The sequence below is a fragment of the Triticum urartu genome, chromosome 7A (assembly GCF_056163025.1).
Source record: "Triticum urartu cultivar PI428250 chromosome 7A, HENAU_Tu73, whole genome shotgun sequence".
NCBI classification, from domain to species: Eukaryota; Viridiplantae; Streptophyta; class Magnoliopsida; order Poales; family Poaceae; genus Triticum; species Triticum urartu.
In genome coordinates, this window is record NC_141879.1 from 205,292,818 (window position 1) to 205,308,437 (window position 15,620).

The 15,620-nt window shown below is 42.9% G+C and overlaps 1 protein-coding gene across 1 annotated transcript; it reads left to right on the forward strand.

Annotated features, from left to right (window-relative positions):
• Positions 1 to 8,030: 8,030 nt before the first annotated feature.
• On the forward strand, positions 8,031 to 15,511 carry LOC125519020 (C2 calcium/lipid-binding and GRAM domain containing protein). Its single transcript, XM_048683903.2, has 9 exons — positions 8,031 to 9,130; positions 9,898 to 11,169; positions 11,488 to 11,670; positions 12,045 to 12,328; positions 12,693 to 12,809; positions 13,367 to 13,629; positions 13,780 to 13,948; positions 14,059 to 14,331; positions 14,929 to 15,511. The coding sequence occupies exons 1-9, from the start codon at positions 8,782 to 8,784 to the stop codon at positions 15,121 to 15,123; spliced, it is 3,105 nt and encodes a 1,034-aa protein (XP_048539860.1). The 5' UTR covers positions 8,031 to 8,781; the 3' UTR covers positions 15,124 to 15,511.
• The last annotated feature ends 109 nt before the right edge of the window (positions 15,512 to 15,620 follow it).

Consider the following 15,620-nt stretch of genomic DNA (forward strand, 5'->3'; position numbering starts at 1 on the left):
CATGTACTTAGCATAAGGATTGGTTTTGAGCATATCAGTTAATCACATACGTAAAAAGATAGGTCTAATCATTTCAGCAAAGCGCTCAAAATCCTCATCATCCTTTTTCTTGGATGGTTTTGGAGGAAAGGGCATGGGTTTCTGAACCCAAGGTTCTCTTTCTTTACCATGTTTCCTAGCAACAAAATCTTTCTTATCATAACATTGATTCTTTGATCGTGGGTTATCAAGATCAACAACAGGTTCAATTTCTATAACATTATCATTACTAGGTGGAGCATCATCATGAACATTATTATTAGCATTATCACTAGTTTCAGGTTCATTACCAGGTTGTGTTTCAGCATCAGAAATAGAAATATCATTCGGATTCTCAGGTGTTTCAACAATAGGATCACTAGGAGCATGCAAAGTCCTATCATTTTTCTTTTTCTTCCTTTTAGAAGGACTAGGTGCATCTATATTATTTCTCTGAGAATCTTGCTCAATTCTCTTAGGATGGCCTTCTGGATACAAAGGTTCCTGAGTCATTCTACCAGTTCTAGTAGCCACTCTAACATCATTATCATTATCTTTACTATTCAATTCATTGAGCAAATCATTTTGAGCTTTAAGTACTTGTTCTACTTGAGTGGTAACCATAGAAGCATGTTTACTAATAAGTTTAAGTTCACCTTTGACATTAGCCATATAATCACCCAAGTGTCCAAGCATATTTGAATTGTATTTCAATTGTCTACCAAAATAAGCATTAAAATCTTCTTGCTTAACCATAAATTTATCAAACTCATCTAAGCATGGGCTAGCAATTTTAGTAAATGGGATTACAACTTTATCATATCTATAGAGAGATTTTACCTTTACTACCTGTGTCAGGTTATCAAGACCATGAGTTTCTTCAATAGGTAAAGGATTTGGATTATATGTTTCTTCAACAGGCGGTAAAATTAAGACCGTGTATTTCTTCAATAGGAGGTAAATTCTTGACATCTTCAGCTTTAATACCCTTTTCTTTCATAGATTTCTTTGACTCTTGCATATCTTCAGGACTGAGAAATAGAATACCCCTCTTCTTTGGAGTTGGTTTAGAAATAGGCTCAGGAATTGGCTCCGGAGGTGTCCAATTATTTTCATTTGTCAACATATTATTCAACAGAATTTCAGCTTCATCCGGTGTTCTTTCCCTGAAAACAGAACCAGCACAACTATCCAGGTAATCTCTGGAGGCATCGGTTAGTCCATTATAAAAGATATCAAGTATTTCATTTTTCTTAAGAGGATGATCAGGCAAAGCATTAAGTAATTGGAGAAGCCCCCCCCAAGCTTGTGGGAGACTCTCTTCTTCAATTTGCACAAAATTATATATATCCCTTAAAGCAGCTTGTTTCTTATGAGCAGGGAAATATTTAGCAGAGAAGTAATAAATCATATCCTGGGGACTACGCACACTACCAGGATCAAGAGAATTAAATCATATCTTAGCATCACCCTTTAATGAGAACGGAAATATTTTAAGGATATAAAAGTAGTGAGTTCTCTCATCTTTAGTGAATAGGGTAGCTATATCATTCAATTTAATAAGATGTGCCACAACAGTTTCAGATTCATAACCATGAAAAGGATCAGATTCAACCAAAGTAATTATATCAGGATCAACAGAGAATTCATAATCCTTATCAGTAACAAAGATAGGTGAAGTAGCAAAAGCAGGGTCAGGTTTCATTCTAGCATTTAGAGATTGCTTACTCCATTTAGCTAATAATTTTTTAATTTCAGTTCTATTTCTGCAAGCTAAAATAGCTAAAGAAGCATCTTGATCAAAAACATAACCCTTAGGATTGGCAAGTGGTTCTTCATCATCACTTTCATCAGTATCATCAGATTCAATATTTTCTATCTCTCTAGCCCTAGCAAGTTGTTCATCAAGAAAAGCACTAAGTGGCATAGTAGTATCAGGCATAGAGGTAGTTTCATCATAAGTGTCATGCATAGAAGAAGTGGCATCATCAATAACATGCGGCATATCAGAACGAATAGCAGAAGCAGGTGTAGGTGTCGCAAGCTTACTCAAAACAGAAGGTGAATCAAGTGCAGAGCTAGATGGCAGTTCCTTACCTCCCCTCGTAGTTGAGGGATAGATCTTGGTTTTTGGATCTCTCAAGTTCTTCATAATGATAAGCAGATATATATCCCAAGTGACTCAAAGAATAGAGCTATGCTCCCCGGCAACGGCGCCAGAAAATAGTCTTGATAACCCACAAGTATAGGGGATCGCAACAGTTTTCAAGGGTAGAGTATTCAACCCAAATTTATTGATTCGACACAAGGGAAGCTAAAGAATACTCTCAAGTATTAGCAACTGAGTTGTCAATTCAACCATACCTAGAAACTTAATATCTGCAGCAAAGTGTTTAGTAGCAAAGTAATATGATAGTAGCGATAACGGTAGCAAAAGGTAACAGTAGTAAAAGTAATGTTTTTGGTATTTTATAGTGATGATAGCAATAGCAACGGAAAAGTAAAAAAGGGAAGAACAATATATGGAAAGCTCGTAGGCAATGGATCGGTGATGGAGAATTATGCCAGATGTGGTTCATCATGTAACAGTCATAACCTAGGGTGACACAGAACTAGCTCCAGTTCATTGATATAATGTAGGCATGTATTCCGAACATAGTCATACGTGCTTATGGAAAAGAACTTGCATGACATCTTTTGTCCTACCCTCCCGTGGCAGCGGGGTCCTTACGCAAACTAAGGGATATTAAGGTCTCCTTTTAATAGAGAACCGGAACAAAGCATTAACACATAGTGAATACATGAACTCCTCAAACTACGGTCATCACCGGTAAGTATCCCGATTATTGTCACTTCGGGGTTAACGGATCATAACACATAATAGGTGACTATAGACTTGCAAGATAGGATCAAGAACACTCATATATTGATGAAAACATAATATGTTCAGATCTAAAATCATGGCACTCGGGCCCTAGTGACAAGCATTAAGCATAGCAAAGTCATAGCAACATCAATCTCAGAACATAGTGGACACCAGGGATCAAACCCTAACAAAACTAACTCGATTGCATGATTGATCCCATCCAACCCATCACCGTCCAGCAAGCCTACGATGGAATTACTCATGCACGGCGGTGAGCATCATGAAATTGGTGATGGAGGATGGTTGATGATGACGATGGCGACGGATTCCCCTCTTCGGGGCCCCGAACGGACTCCAGATCAGCCCTCCCGAGAGATTTTAGGGCTTGGCGGCGGCTCCGTATCGTAAAACGCGATGATTTCTTCTCCTTGATTTTTTCTCCCCGAAACTCAATATATAGAGGTGGAGTTGGAGTCGGAGAGGCAACAGGGGGCCCACGAGGTAGGGGGGCGCGCCCTAGGGGGGCAGGCATGCCCCCCACCCTCGTGGCAAGGTGGTGGCCCCCCTGGCCTTCATCTTTGGCAGTTATTTTTTTATTTTCCGAAAAGTGTCTCCGTGAAGTTTCGGGTCATTCCGAGAACGTTTGCTCCTGCACATAAATAACACCATGGTAATTCTGCTGAAAACAGCGTCAGTCCGGGTTAGTTCCATTCAAATCATGCAAGTTAGAGTCCAAAACAAGGGCAAAAGTGTTTGGAAAAGTAGATACGTTGGAGATGTATCACTTCTCTTCTCGCTCTCATTTGCGTAAGTTAGCCACCATATATGCTAGTGCTTGTTGCAGCTCCACCTCACTACCTTTTCTTATCCATAAGCTTAAATAGTCTTGATCGCGAGGGTGTGAGATTGTTGTGTCCCCGTGACTCACAGATTACTTCCAAAACCAGTTGCAGGTGCCGATGATACCAGTGCAGGTGACGCAACCCAACTCAAGTGGGAGCCCGATGAAGATCGTGTTCGTAGTCTTGTTTCGTTTCCAGTTGATCAGTAGTGGAGCCCAGTCGGGGCGATCGGGGATCTAGCATTAGGAGTTGTCTTTCTTTATTTGGTTCCGTAGTCGGACCTTGATTCTGGATGATGTAATGCTATATTTATGTATTGTGTGAAGTGGCGATTGTAAGCCAACTCTTTATCCCTTTCATATTCAGTACATGGGATGTGTAAAGATTACCCCTCTTGCGACATGCTCTATGTGGTTATGCCTCTAAGTCATGCTCCGACACGTGGGAGATATAGCCGCATCATGTGTGTTGCACTTACTTTTAAAGAAGATGCAAGGTCAGAGCACATCATCAAATTTATAGGTGTACGGTAGGGATCGTCTGGTGTCTTTGAATTGATTCATATGTTTGTTATGTCAAACTTTGTTGAATAATTTAATAAAGATGAACCTATATGCAGAGGCGACGGGTTTCAACCTCTTTTAAAAAAACTAATGATGAATAGCTGTTTTGAGAAGCGTTATTTTTATCCTATTCGGATCATGATTAGAGATTTCAAGGGAAGAAAAACATAGTGGTTCTTCCTTCGGAATAAATGTACTTTAAGCCAATCCTCTTTGTCTTCGAGCCAATCAAGTGTCGCTAGGACTTGTGTATCTTGTCATGAATCTAGATTAGTCAAATTAAGTTGTGGTCAAACAGAAGGTATCCATTTTAACATGGCATTGATCTCTTTTCTTGAAAGTGAAAGGAACTGAGCAAGGTTGGCGGCTTGAGTACACCGTTCAGTATAATATTAGCTGTCAGCACAATAATTAAGTATTTTCACCCTCATCATTTTTGTTAGGCATACGCGGCTTACTGTGCCGCCGATAAGCTCACATGTTCTACTACATGTCATGGTGCCATGTTTGTTTACATGCTAGAGCTCCTTTGATCAATTTCATAGTAGAATGTTTTGGATGATGGATACTTAGGAATATTTCATACGTAGCTCGTTTGATTCGCGGGATTGGCTATCCTAAGTATTGCTTTGCACCCTATTTTAGAGAAAAGGGATTGTTTGGACGGGAGCCATCGCTGCCCTGCCAATAAATTGGCGTTGACTGAGGCGTCGCTGCTTGTTTGGTTGCATGCCAAAATTTTGGCACACCAGCAGGCTTCAGCCATTTCTCTCTGCCTTTTACGCCAAATCACGGGCGGAACAAGGACCAAATCGGCCGCCAATCATTTGGCGTACCCATGACACCAATTATTTGGAAGGGCGAGGCTAGGGTAGAAACCAAACAACCCCAAAGTTTCATCCATCCAAAACTCAGTTTTTGTTTTCTTGTGGGGTAAACACTATTTGATCAAACATAAAGTGGTTTTCTAACCCTATAGCATTTGAGTGAGAGGACGTGCCGCTCAAATCTTATCATGTATTATCTCTTAATAGTCATGGAGAACAAAGATGCATATGTTGCGTGATATGAATGAGAATTTAGGTTTGAGATTGAAAAAGCTAAGCCAACTTTTTGAGATGACAATGAAAGCTTTTATTGCCCCCCAACCACTACACTGCATCATAGATGAATCTAGACATACTTATCGCAATATTCGTCACAAAATTATCTATCAAGATATGGCCTCGAATAAAAAGGAAAGCCGGACACCGACAAAAAGCGATAGAGATAGGAAGAGGGAGGAGAAAAGAAATGGTTGTAATTAGACAACCCTTGCGTTATAGTGAATGCATCAACAACGTGATTTGTTTGTACAATGATACCGGGAGAGATTTATATGTGTACGGGCCTACGGTCGAGGAAGTCAAATGTTTTATTCTCATCCACGGAAGGCTATAGGATTGGTTGGTTTAGATGTGTTCTACTAATGGGAGTAGTTCATGCGTTTAGCTTAATGATGTAGATCATGCTTTAGCTAAGAAAGGTAGCCGAAATGAGCCGTGCAAAAGATGGTTCGAGGTCCCCCAGTTGTGTATTATGAATACTTAACCGATTTTTTTGGGCGGCTTAAAAGATAAGTTGTCACTCTCAGTTAGAAAAATAAATAAATAGTCATCTAAATTTGTTGAGACTTTTAAATCAATTATTTCATAAATAGTTTTTTTAAGGAATATTTCATAACTAGTTTGGAAGCCCCAATAAATAAAAACGACGTCTCATATAAAGAAACTATGGAGACGGCTTATTTTTTAAGCCCCTAAAAGAACTGAGCAAATCTCGAATTTAGCCCAGCACCATGGATAGGGGACAACAATTTCAACTCGGAAAAAAGAGATAATAATCATCATGTATTTTTTTTGAATTCTCAAGGGAGGACTCCCCCACCTGAATTGTATTCATTTGCCTATAAGGCTTTGCAGCCTGTCGCAAGATAGGTTCAAGTGAACCAGAGGTACATGGGATACAAGGGAGGAGAGATAAAATAAAACAACACAACATACCGACGACACACAAGACGCCACACACAACAGGAGAGAACAAGGAGGGAAACACAACACAACACAACAAAGAGCACCGCCGGTGTAATCGAATGGCATCGGCCAGCCGAGACTAAACCAAGACACTGCACCGTCGATGTAATCGAAAGGCTCCACACAACCGAGACTGCACAACGCCGTGACACCACCTGCGTCACGGGGCACATTCGAAGGGTCACACGAGGCCGAGACGACGCCACACCACCTGTGTGCCACCGGCGTCGTCAGGGGGCATCACCAAGCAGACCAAACCACGGCACTGCACCGTCGACACAATCGAAAGGCACCGCGCATCCGAGACTGCACAACGCCACAACACCACCTGTGTCGGGGGTACATTCGAAAGGACACGTGAGGCCGAGACGACGCCACGGCACCTGTGTGCCACCGGCGAAATCGCAGGACGCCGCCTAGCAGAGACACACCAAGAAGCACTCGAGCACGAACATCACCGAAGACACAAACCCACCGTCGACCCCCAAGCCGGCCGCAACACCATCAACATCAACCACACCCCACCGACAACTGCCACCCACGCAAGCCGTCGGATATCACCAATAGCCATGGTCTTCAAGACGACGCCTCCAAGGAGGTAGCGACGAAGCTGACGCCGTCGTCATCCGATCTAGCAAAACAAGATCTTGGGCTTTCACCCGGAGACACTCTCGAGGGACTTGGGTGAACTGGACTCCTCAGTAACGCCTCCAAGAAGGTGAACGACACCAAAAATGGCGCCGCCGTCACCGGCATCAACAACAGTTTTTGCAAGGATTTCTCCAGGAGCCAATCATGACCAAATCGCCTGAGATCCAAGACCTGACACACCTAAGGCCGCCGACGCATGCCACGAGAGGGGAGCAGAGCACCCCCAACTTACCATGAAAAGGAGCAGAGCCCATCGCCGTGGATCCTGGGACTCCCTCCACCTTCCCTTCCCCCGTACAAGCAAGACTGGCCAGAACAAGAAGCTTGCCATAAGGATCAACACGACACAGTCACGAACGAGGGAAGGGATGTAGGAGAAACGCCGCCGCCCGCCAGATCTGGAGCAACACGGGGCAGCAGGGCCAGCACCGGCCGCGCACGGCGCGTCACCCGGTCAGCCGCGCGCGCCCCAGCGTCCACACCAGCGCAGCCAGCCACGGGACGCCGCAGCCGAGCCAGCGAGCAGCCCCGCGCCCGAGGCACCGCGCCCCAAGCCGCCGCCCAAATCCACCCACTCGCAGCTCCGCGCCCGCGTGCGTAGCCCCACGACGTCGCCGCTGAAGCCGGAAGCCGCCGGGACCAGGCCCCGCTCGCAGATCGACGCGCCGGCCAACAAGTGACCACCGCCGTGCCCGAGAGCCGCCCATTGACGCGAGGAGGATCCCTGCCGCTGCCGTCAGCCGCGCGGCTTTGCCCCACGACGTCCTCCGGCAGCGGCAGAGTGAGGATGGACGGGCGGCGGCGGCGCTAGCTAGGGTTGGGGGGGGGGGGGCGCCCGAGTCGCCCGCACAGGGAGCGACGCGGGCGTGGGGGGATCTCAGGGTCGATTTTACATTGTTCATCATGCATTTTTAGAAGAATATAATAATCGTACTTGGTAAAGGGTACACTTTATGGGCTGTTTTTTGCATACCGGTGATGATGAGCGTGGTAAAACGGGCGTGAGGGAAGCAATTTCGAGGGCAGAAAGAAGAAGGGCGGCGGTGCGCGCACGACCTTCACCTGCGGCTGCGGGGGCTGCGGCCGTTTGAAAGTCAGCAGCAGACTCAGCAGAGGGAGGGAGGCGACGCGGGCAGTGAAGTCACTCCTTTTCTCCAAAAATTCTCCCTCATTTTCCATCTCCTCTTCTCCCTCCCCAAATCAAAGTCTTCAATGCCCCAAACCCACCGCCCATTCCCCCTCCCTCCCTCCCCCAAGAAACCCTCCTCCCGCCGCCGGAAACCCGCCCCGCTCTCCGCCAGGCCCCGAGCCCTACTCGACTCGCCGTGCATCCTCCTCCAGTCCGCGCGGCGCTCATCGCTGTTCCTTTTCTCGAATCTTCTATTTCCTGGCCTTTCGGGGGATCCCCTTCCTTTTTGTTGCTTCATTCTGGAAAGCGCCCGGTCGTTTCCCCCGGATTCGCCGCGCTTCAATCTGGATTGTTTGTTTCGTTTTGCTCGCTTGCTTGCTTCCAACTTTATGTGGTCTCAGCTCTCTCCCGCGTTTCCTCGACCCAGCAAGCGAACAACTTCTTCTGGTACTTCTCGCTGATTTGATTCGATCCCAACCGCCACCATGGTTTCCTTCTGAATTACTTCCCCAAGAACCTGGCTTCAGTCTGAAGAAAGAAAAGGTTAAAGAAGAGGTCGAAGCTTCTTGATTTGATTTGAACCACGCAGACCGCCCAAATCAATCTTGACAACAACAACAGAAAAAGGAAAGAAAAGGAAATGAGGCTTGTGGTGCATGTCATCGAGGCCCGCAACCTCCCGGCGGCGGAGGCGCAGGGGCTGGGCGACCCGTACGCCAAGCTGCAGCTGGGGAGGCAGCGGGCCAAGACCAAGGTGATCAGGAAGTCGGCCAACCCCGTGTGGGACGAGGAGTTCGCCTTCCGGGTCGGGGACCTCAAGGAGGAGCTCCTCATACGCATCACCGACGAGGACAAGTACTTCTCCGACGATTTCCTCGGCCAGGTCAAGGTGCCCCTCTCCGCCGTGCTCGACGCCGACAACCGCTCCCTCGGGACGCGCTGGTACCCGCTGCAGCCCAAGAGCAAGAAGTCCAAGATCAGAGATTGCGGTAACCATCTTCTTTCCACACATCATTTTTTTCCCTGTTCTTTTCTTAGTTAAATATAATTGTTTCATGGTGATAATAATGTGGTGTTGATTTTTCTGAATTCGTGTAGTTGGACAGTGACCGACCCAGTGTTGTGATAGATGGGGTTGTGCTAGTTTAACCCTCCTTGGTGCATCCTCTTTTCGGCAATAGCTTCTGTCCGTGACCTTCCATACATCATGTTGTTCATATTCTTTTCTTAGTTAATTGTGTACTCATCTGAAGGCTTGCAAGCAACAGGTCTAGGGAGAATTCATACGATAACCCACCAGCCGCAGTTGCTATGAATCAATCTATAGTTGGTTCCCGAGGAACAGGGTGCCACGCCGTTGGGCTATGAAACAATTAGCAGCTCCTTATCATTTCTGGGAACATATTGCTTCCCAGATTATCCAAAACTTCTGACATAATCAATACAGTAGTGGATGTATGCCTGTCATAGCTTTACTGCCTTTTTTATACTTATCCTTAGCTTCCAACCCACTATCAGCTGTTTATCCCTTGAATGATGTATTTAATGACTTAATCTGTTAGGAATTATAGAAAACTAGACTATGGGGACTCTTTTTCTATTAGCATCAAATATTCACTATTTTGGCTTGTAATGAGGTGAATAAGAATGGTGCCTATCTCACCGACATGATTATCCTCTTTGGTTATTTGTGCATAGACTGCAGCCTATTTTTCAGTGTGGGCAACTATTTACACGCTGCTAAAATATTCTGTAGGAGAAATTCATCTTACCATATCTCTATCTCAAAGTTACCCTGAAGAGACAGCGACACTTGCACATTGGGCTTCAGACGACTTTGCATCAAGTTCAGACAAATCAAGTGAATTAAGGAAGGGATCTTCTTTGCCAAATATTCCTATAGAACTATCCACGTCGCCACCAGTTACTGATGAAGCAGAAATTACTAAGCAGGATAAATCAAATGCTGGTCCATCATTTGTCAACCGGCTAAATCAATTTTTTTCAGTAAAACCAAAAGACACAGAAGCTTCTGTTCCACCTGTGTTCAAGCATGACCGTGGTTTGGACACTCTTGAAGAAATGCCATTAACAAGCTCACAACTTTCTGATGAGCAGGATTTTGAAACTAGTGCAAATATGTCATTTGATGAACTACTAAAAGCCTTTGCATCTAAGCATGAAGGGAATGATATGCCTGGAAATTTGTCAGGTGGAATTCTTATTGATCAGGTTTATGCCGTTGCACCCAATGACTTGAATACACTTCTTTTCTCACCAAGTTCAGACTTTCTGCAATCACTAGCGAAGATGCAAGGGACTACCGGTCTGGATATTCAACAATGGAGACTTGAAAATGATGGTGAGATCTTGAAGAGGGTTATAACCTACACAAAAGCTGCTACTAAACTAGTTAAGGCCGTGAAAGCAACAGAAGACGTGACATATCTCAAGGCAGATGGAGATATGTATGCAGTTTTAGCAGATGTCAGTACTCCTGAAGTCCCTTTTGGCAATAATTTTAGGGTGGAGATTTTAACCTGTATAATGCCAGGGCCTGAACTAAGAGATGATGAAAGATCTTCACGGCTTGTAATCTCGTGGCGCTTAAATTTCATGCAAAGTACCATGATGAAGGGCATGATAGAAAATGGTGCAAAACAAGGACTGAAGGACAACTTCAGTCAGTTCTCTGAACTTCTGGCTCAAAATGTCAGACCAGTTGATGCAAAAGATACAACAACAAATAATGAAAGCTTGTCTTCAGTGCAACCGGAAACAGAATCCGATTGGAAACTAGCATTCCGAATCTTTGGAAATTTTACTGTTGTATCCTCCGTTGTTGCATTTATCTATGTTTTTGCACACATCATCCTTGCAAGTCCTAGTATAATTCAAGGTCTCGAGTTCCCTGGCCTGGACTTGCCAGATTCTGTTGGTGAAGTTGTGGTTTGTGGAGTCCTTGTTCTGCAAGGACAACGTGTCCTTAATATGATTGCACGGTTTGTCCAGGCAAGGAGGCAAAGAGGTAGCTCATATTTCCTTTCTGGTTTTACTCCCGTTCTTTTTCCTAGTAGGAATAGAAGCATTATGCATGAACTCATGTGTTATTTAACAGAACACTGCGAATAATTTCAGTGACAAGATAAAAATGCTTCTTTACGAATATTCTGATGCAAAAAAGGGTTACTGTTACTTTTTATTTTTCTTCAACAGAATCTTCAGTTATTATTATGGACATATACTCTTATTTTTTCAAAGAGGGAATGCCCCCGGTCTGGACATATACTCTCATAATCTGCACTTATCAGCAAACTTTGCTTACATGGTCTTTTGGAATGTGTAGGCGGTGATCATGGTGTCAAAGCAAAAGGCGATGGCTGGTTGCTGACTGTTGCTTTGATAGATGGGACCAACTTATCAGCAACAAAGTCATCTGGTTACTCTGATCCATATGTTGTATTTACTTGCAATGGACAGACAAAGACAAGCTCGATTAAGTTTCACACTCTTGAGCCTCAGTGGAATGGTAAAGCTATAATTTAATTTGTTTGCAATATTTACTAGCCATCTCATAACTCGTTAGAAATGCATTTGAATCCAGCTTATAATTTATTTATTTTGCAATATTTACTAGCTACTCCCTCTGTTCCAAAATAAATGTCATGGCACTTATTTTGGAACGGAGGGAGTATTGATAACTCGCTAGAACGTATTTGAAGCCATCTTTATTTGACCTATTTACATTTGCTAGCATTTTGCTTTAATTCACATAGTGCTAAACTGTAGAACTCCCAATAACCAAAATGTATTAACGTGCTCAAAGAAACCTCTATTTATTTGTAAGTATTTTTAGGTCTTTCGAGTGGCAAGGTTTCATTATAACCTTTTCAAAATTTGCAGAAATTTTTGAATTTGATGCCATGGAAGACCCACCCTCAGTGATGGAAATAAACGTATATGATTTTGATGGACCCTTTGATGAAGTTGCCTCCCTTGGTCACGTTGAAGTAAATTTCTTGAAATATAGTATATCTGAGCTTGCCGACATTTGGATTCCTCTCAAAGGAAAGCTGGCTCAAGCATGTCAATCAAAATTACATTTGAGAATTTTCTTGAACAATTCAAGGGGTACAGAAGTTGTGAAGGATTACCTGGACAGGATGGAGAAAGAGGTTGGCAGAAAGGTAAGGTCTCTATTCTCTATCATCAAGTGATAAAACCAAATCATACTCTTAGGACCATATGTGCCTATCACTCAAATACTACAATTGTGTACATTCATAGAATTTATAAATGTAGAGCATATTAGAACTTGGAAAATGTTCACTTGCTAAAAGTTCTAGAAGAATATAATCATTTGCACTGTTACCAAGAAGACCAAAGTTTGCATGCTTATTTGTCATTAAGTATGTTTCTTTTATCACATGCAACACCTGTCTACAATTTTAGTGAGAAATTTTGAAATGCACAAGTGTGCAGAACAAATAAAGGTGTATACGGTACATATAATCAGTCCATGACTTGATTGATGCCAATCTCATTATGCAGATTGCTATGCGATCACCTCACACGAACCTAGAGTTCCAGAAGATCTTTTCTTTGCCACCAGAAGAATTCCTTATCAATGATTTTACCTGCCATTTAAAGCGCAAGATGCTCACACAGGTAAATTTATTTGCTTCTGCTGTGTTTCTGTTGTACTGCAAGCAAATCCTCATTCATTTTGTAATACAGTACCATGTGCTGAGAAAGTGGATTCAGTATCCTCAAATTAAAGAGTCAGCTATAGGCACAACTGTCATTCCAGATTACAAAAGTATGCAAATCTACAATGGTGGTCACTATTTTCAGCCAGTATGATGTAGTACAAAGATTCTGTTCAAACTTATTCAGTTTCTGAACCCAGTTAAAACAATATAATTATTCATCTTTCTGCCTTGTTTCGATTTTCCTGCTCTACTATAAAAAGGTACTCCCTCTGTCCCATAATGTAAGTTGTTTTCTGACACTACATTATTAGTGTCAAAAAACGTCTTACATTATGGGACGGAGGGACTATCAAATATTGTCTGTTAACCACTTAAGCATACTTATGATTACCAGTAATCAGTGTCATATTTCACATGGTCATGCTACTGTTAATCTGAATTAACACCTTAATTAGACATAAACATCTGTTTCGTATGACTGCTCGGCTGCTTAGTCTTATGGCTGTCTTGCAGGGTCGCTTGTTTTTATCCCCAAGAATTATTGGGTTCTACACAAATCTTTTTGGCCACAAAACAAAATTCTTCTTTCTTTGGGAAGATATTGAAGAGATTCAATTGCTCCCTGCAACTCTATCTTCGATGGGAAGCCCATCTCTGCTGATTACTCTTCGCAAGGGCAGAGGAATGGATGCAAGGCATGGAGCAAAGCAACTGGACGATGAAGGGAGACTCAAGTTTCATCTCCAATCCTTTGTGTCATTCAACGCGGCACATAAGTAAGTTAGTTTCGTGGATGATAAACATTAACTCGTCATATGTGGCTGGCCATCACAATAAACTACTTAAAGGACACCAATTTATTGTCCGGTTTATTTTTCTCTCTTCATGAGCATGTTCTTAAAAAATGTGAATTGCGTACTTTGCAGAACAATAATGGCACTGTGGAAGGCGAGGTCTTTGACCCCTGAAGAAAAAATTCAGCTGGTAGAAGAGGAATCAGAAACGAAAGACCTCCAAAATGAGGAAGGTGGATCTTTCTTAGGCATAGAGGATGTCAAAATGTCGGAAGTATTCTCATCTACAATACCTTTTGATGTAAGATTTCCTTATCTCATTCTGATAATGATGTACAATCCACTATGTGATGTATAACAAGTGAAACAGTTACAATTTTAGATTGAAAGCAACTACTATGTTTCATCCAGGTTCCAGTACTCATGGGCATATTTGAGGGTGGCCCTGTGGAGCGTCGAATTATGGAGAAAGTTGGCTGTATGGACTACTCTGTGACAGCATGGGAACCAGTCAGGGCCGATGTGCACCAGAGACAAGTCCACTGCAGGCTTGACAAGAAAGTGGCACGCCGTGAGGGGGAAGTAATGAGCACCCAACAGAAGTCCCCGTTGCCTGATAAGAATGGATGGCTCGTTGAAGAAGTGATGACACTTGAAGGTATCCCACTCGGCGAATTTTTCAATGTAAGAAATGACTTTCTGGCATTGTAATGTTTATTTTTATTTTTATTAAACATCTTAGTATTAGCTATATATTTCAATTGTGCATGATATTATATCTTGTTAATCTTGTCGTATTCTTGCCTGCTCTTCTTATGTTGCTTTCTTGGTCACACCTTCCTCTTGATGGTTGTCATGACATCTTTGTAGCCAAACAAATGACCTTTTGTTAACTTGATAATCTTGAATTTGTATGTCCTCTTTTTTTGTTCTATGTATTTCCTCATTTTGGTTAACCGAACACAGTACATATATCTTGGTTGCTTTGTTCGTGACTCTCAATAAGATTATCCTTTTGAATTGAAAACCTTTCAATAAGATTTCTGTGGTCATTGTGGTGAAGTGGCTATCCTGAATTTAGAAAGTTGTCGGTACACAATATACAAAACAATCACATTGTTTACCCATGTATGCATTACACCTAAGCATGAGAAAGGTAGTCTCTGTTCAGTTCATTAGCTTTGTCAAAGGCAACAACTACTGTCTATGTTCTCGTCATTTTGTCACAACTGAGATTTCAGATTTTTTGACTCTGACATAGTTATTACATAACTTCCACAGCTCCATATTCGATACCAGTTGGAGCAGACTTCGTCCAAGCAGAAGTCATCCAGTGTCCAAGTATTTATTGGTATGGCATGGTTAAAGAGCTGCAAGAATCGAAAGAAGATCACGCAGGAGGTGGCATCCAAGTTGTCTTCTCGCCTCAAGAAGATATTCAGCCAACTTGAGAAGGAACTTATACCAGCTAACTAGGAGCCATTTTTCGCATCCTACTTTCGCTGCTGCACATTCAGCCAACTTGAGAAGGAACTCATACCAGCTAACTAGGAGCCATTTTTGCTGGTGCACATAGATATATGGATCACCAGAAAGCATCTTCTGGTCTGTGATGACCAATTTTGAGTTTTGGCAAGGATTGTACATAGTGAGGATGATTCCACGCAGGGCCGATTGGAGAACTAAAAGAAGGGCCAAGAAGGTAGATTGATTAGTATTCAGATAGGTAAATCATGTTAGATGACCAGCACCGGCAAGTGTCCCTGGAGTTGTAAACTCCCTGTAGGTAAATCACCATTCTTTTCAACACTGTACTCAAGGAAAATCGACAGGTCTCTTCGGCCATGTGTGCTGAACCTTTATACCTGTTGTTCTGGGAAACCAGTTTCATAGTTAGGCCAAATCGTCAGGTCTCTTCGGCCATGTGTGCTGAACCTTTATACCTGGAGTTCTGGGAAACCAGTTTCATAGTT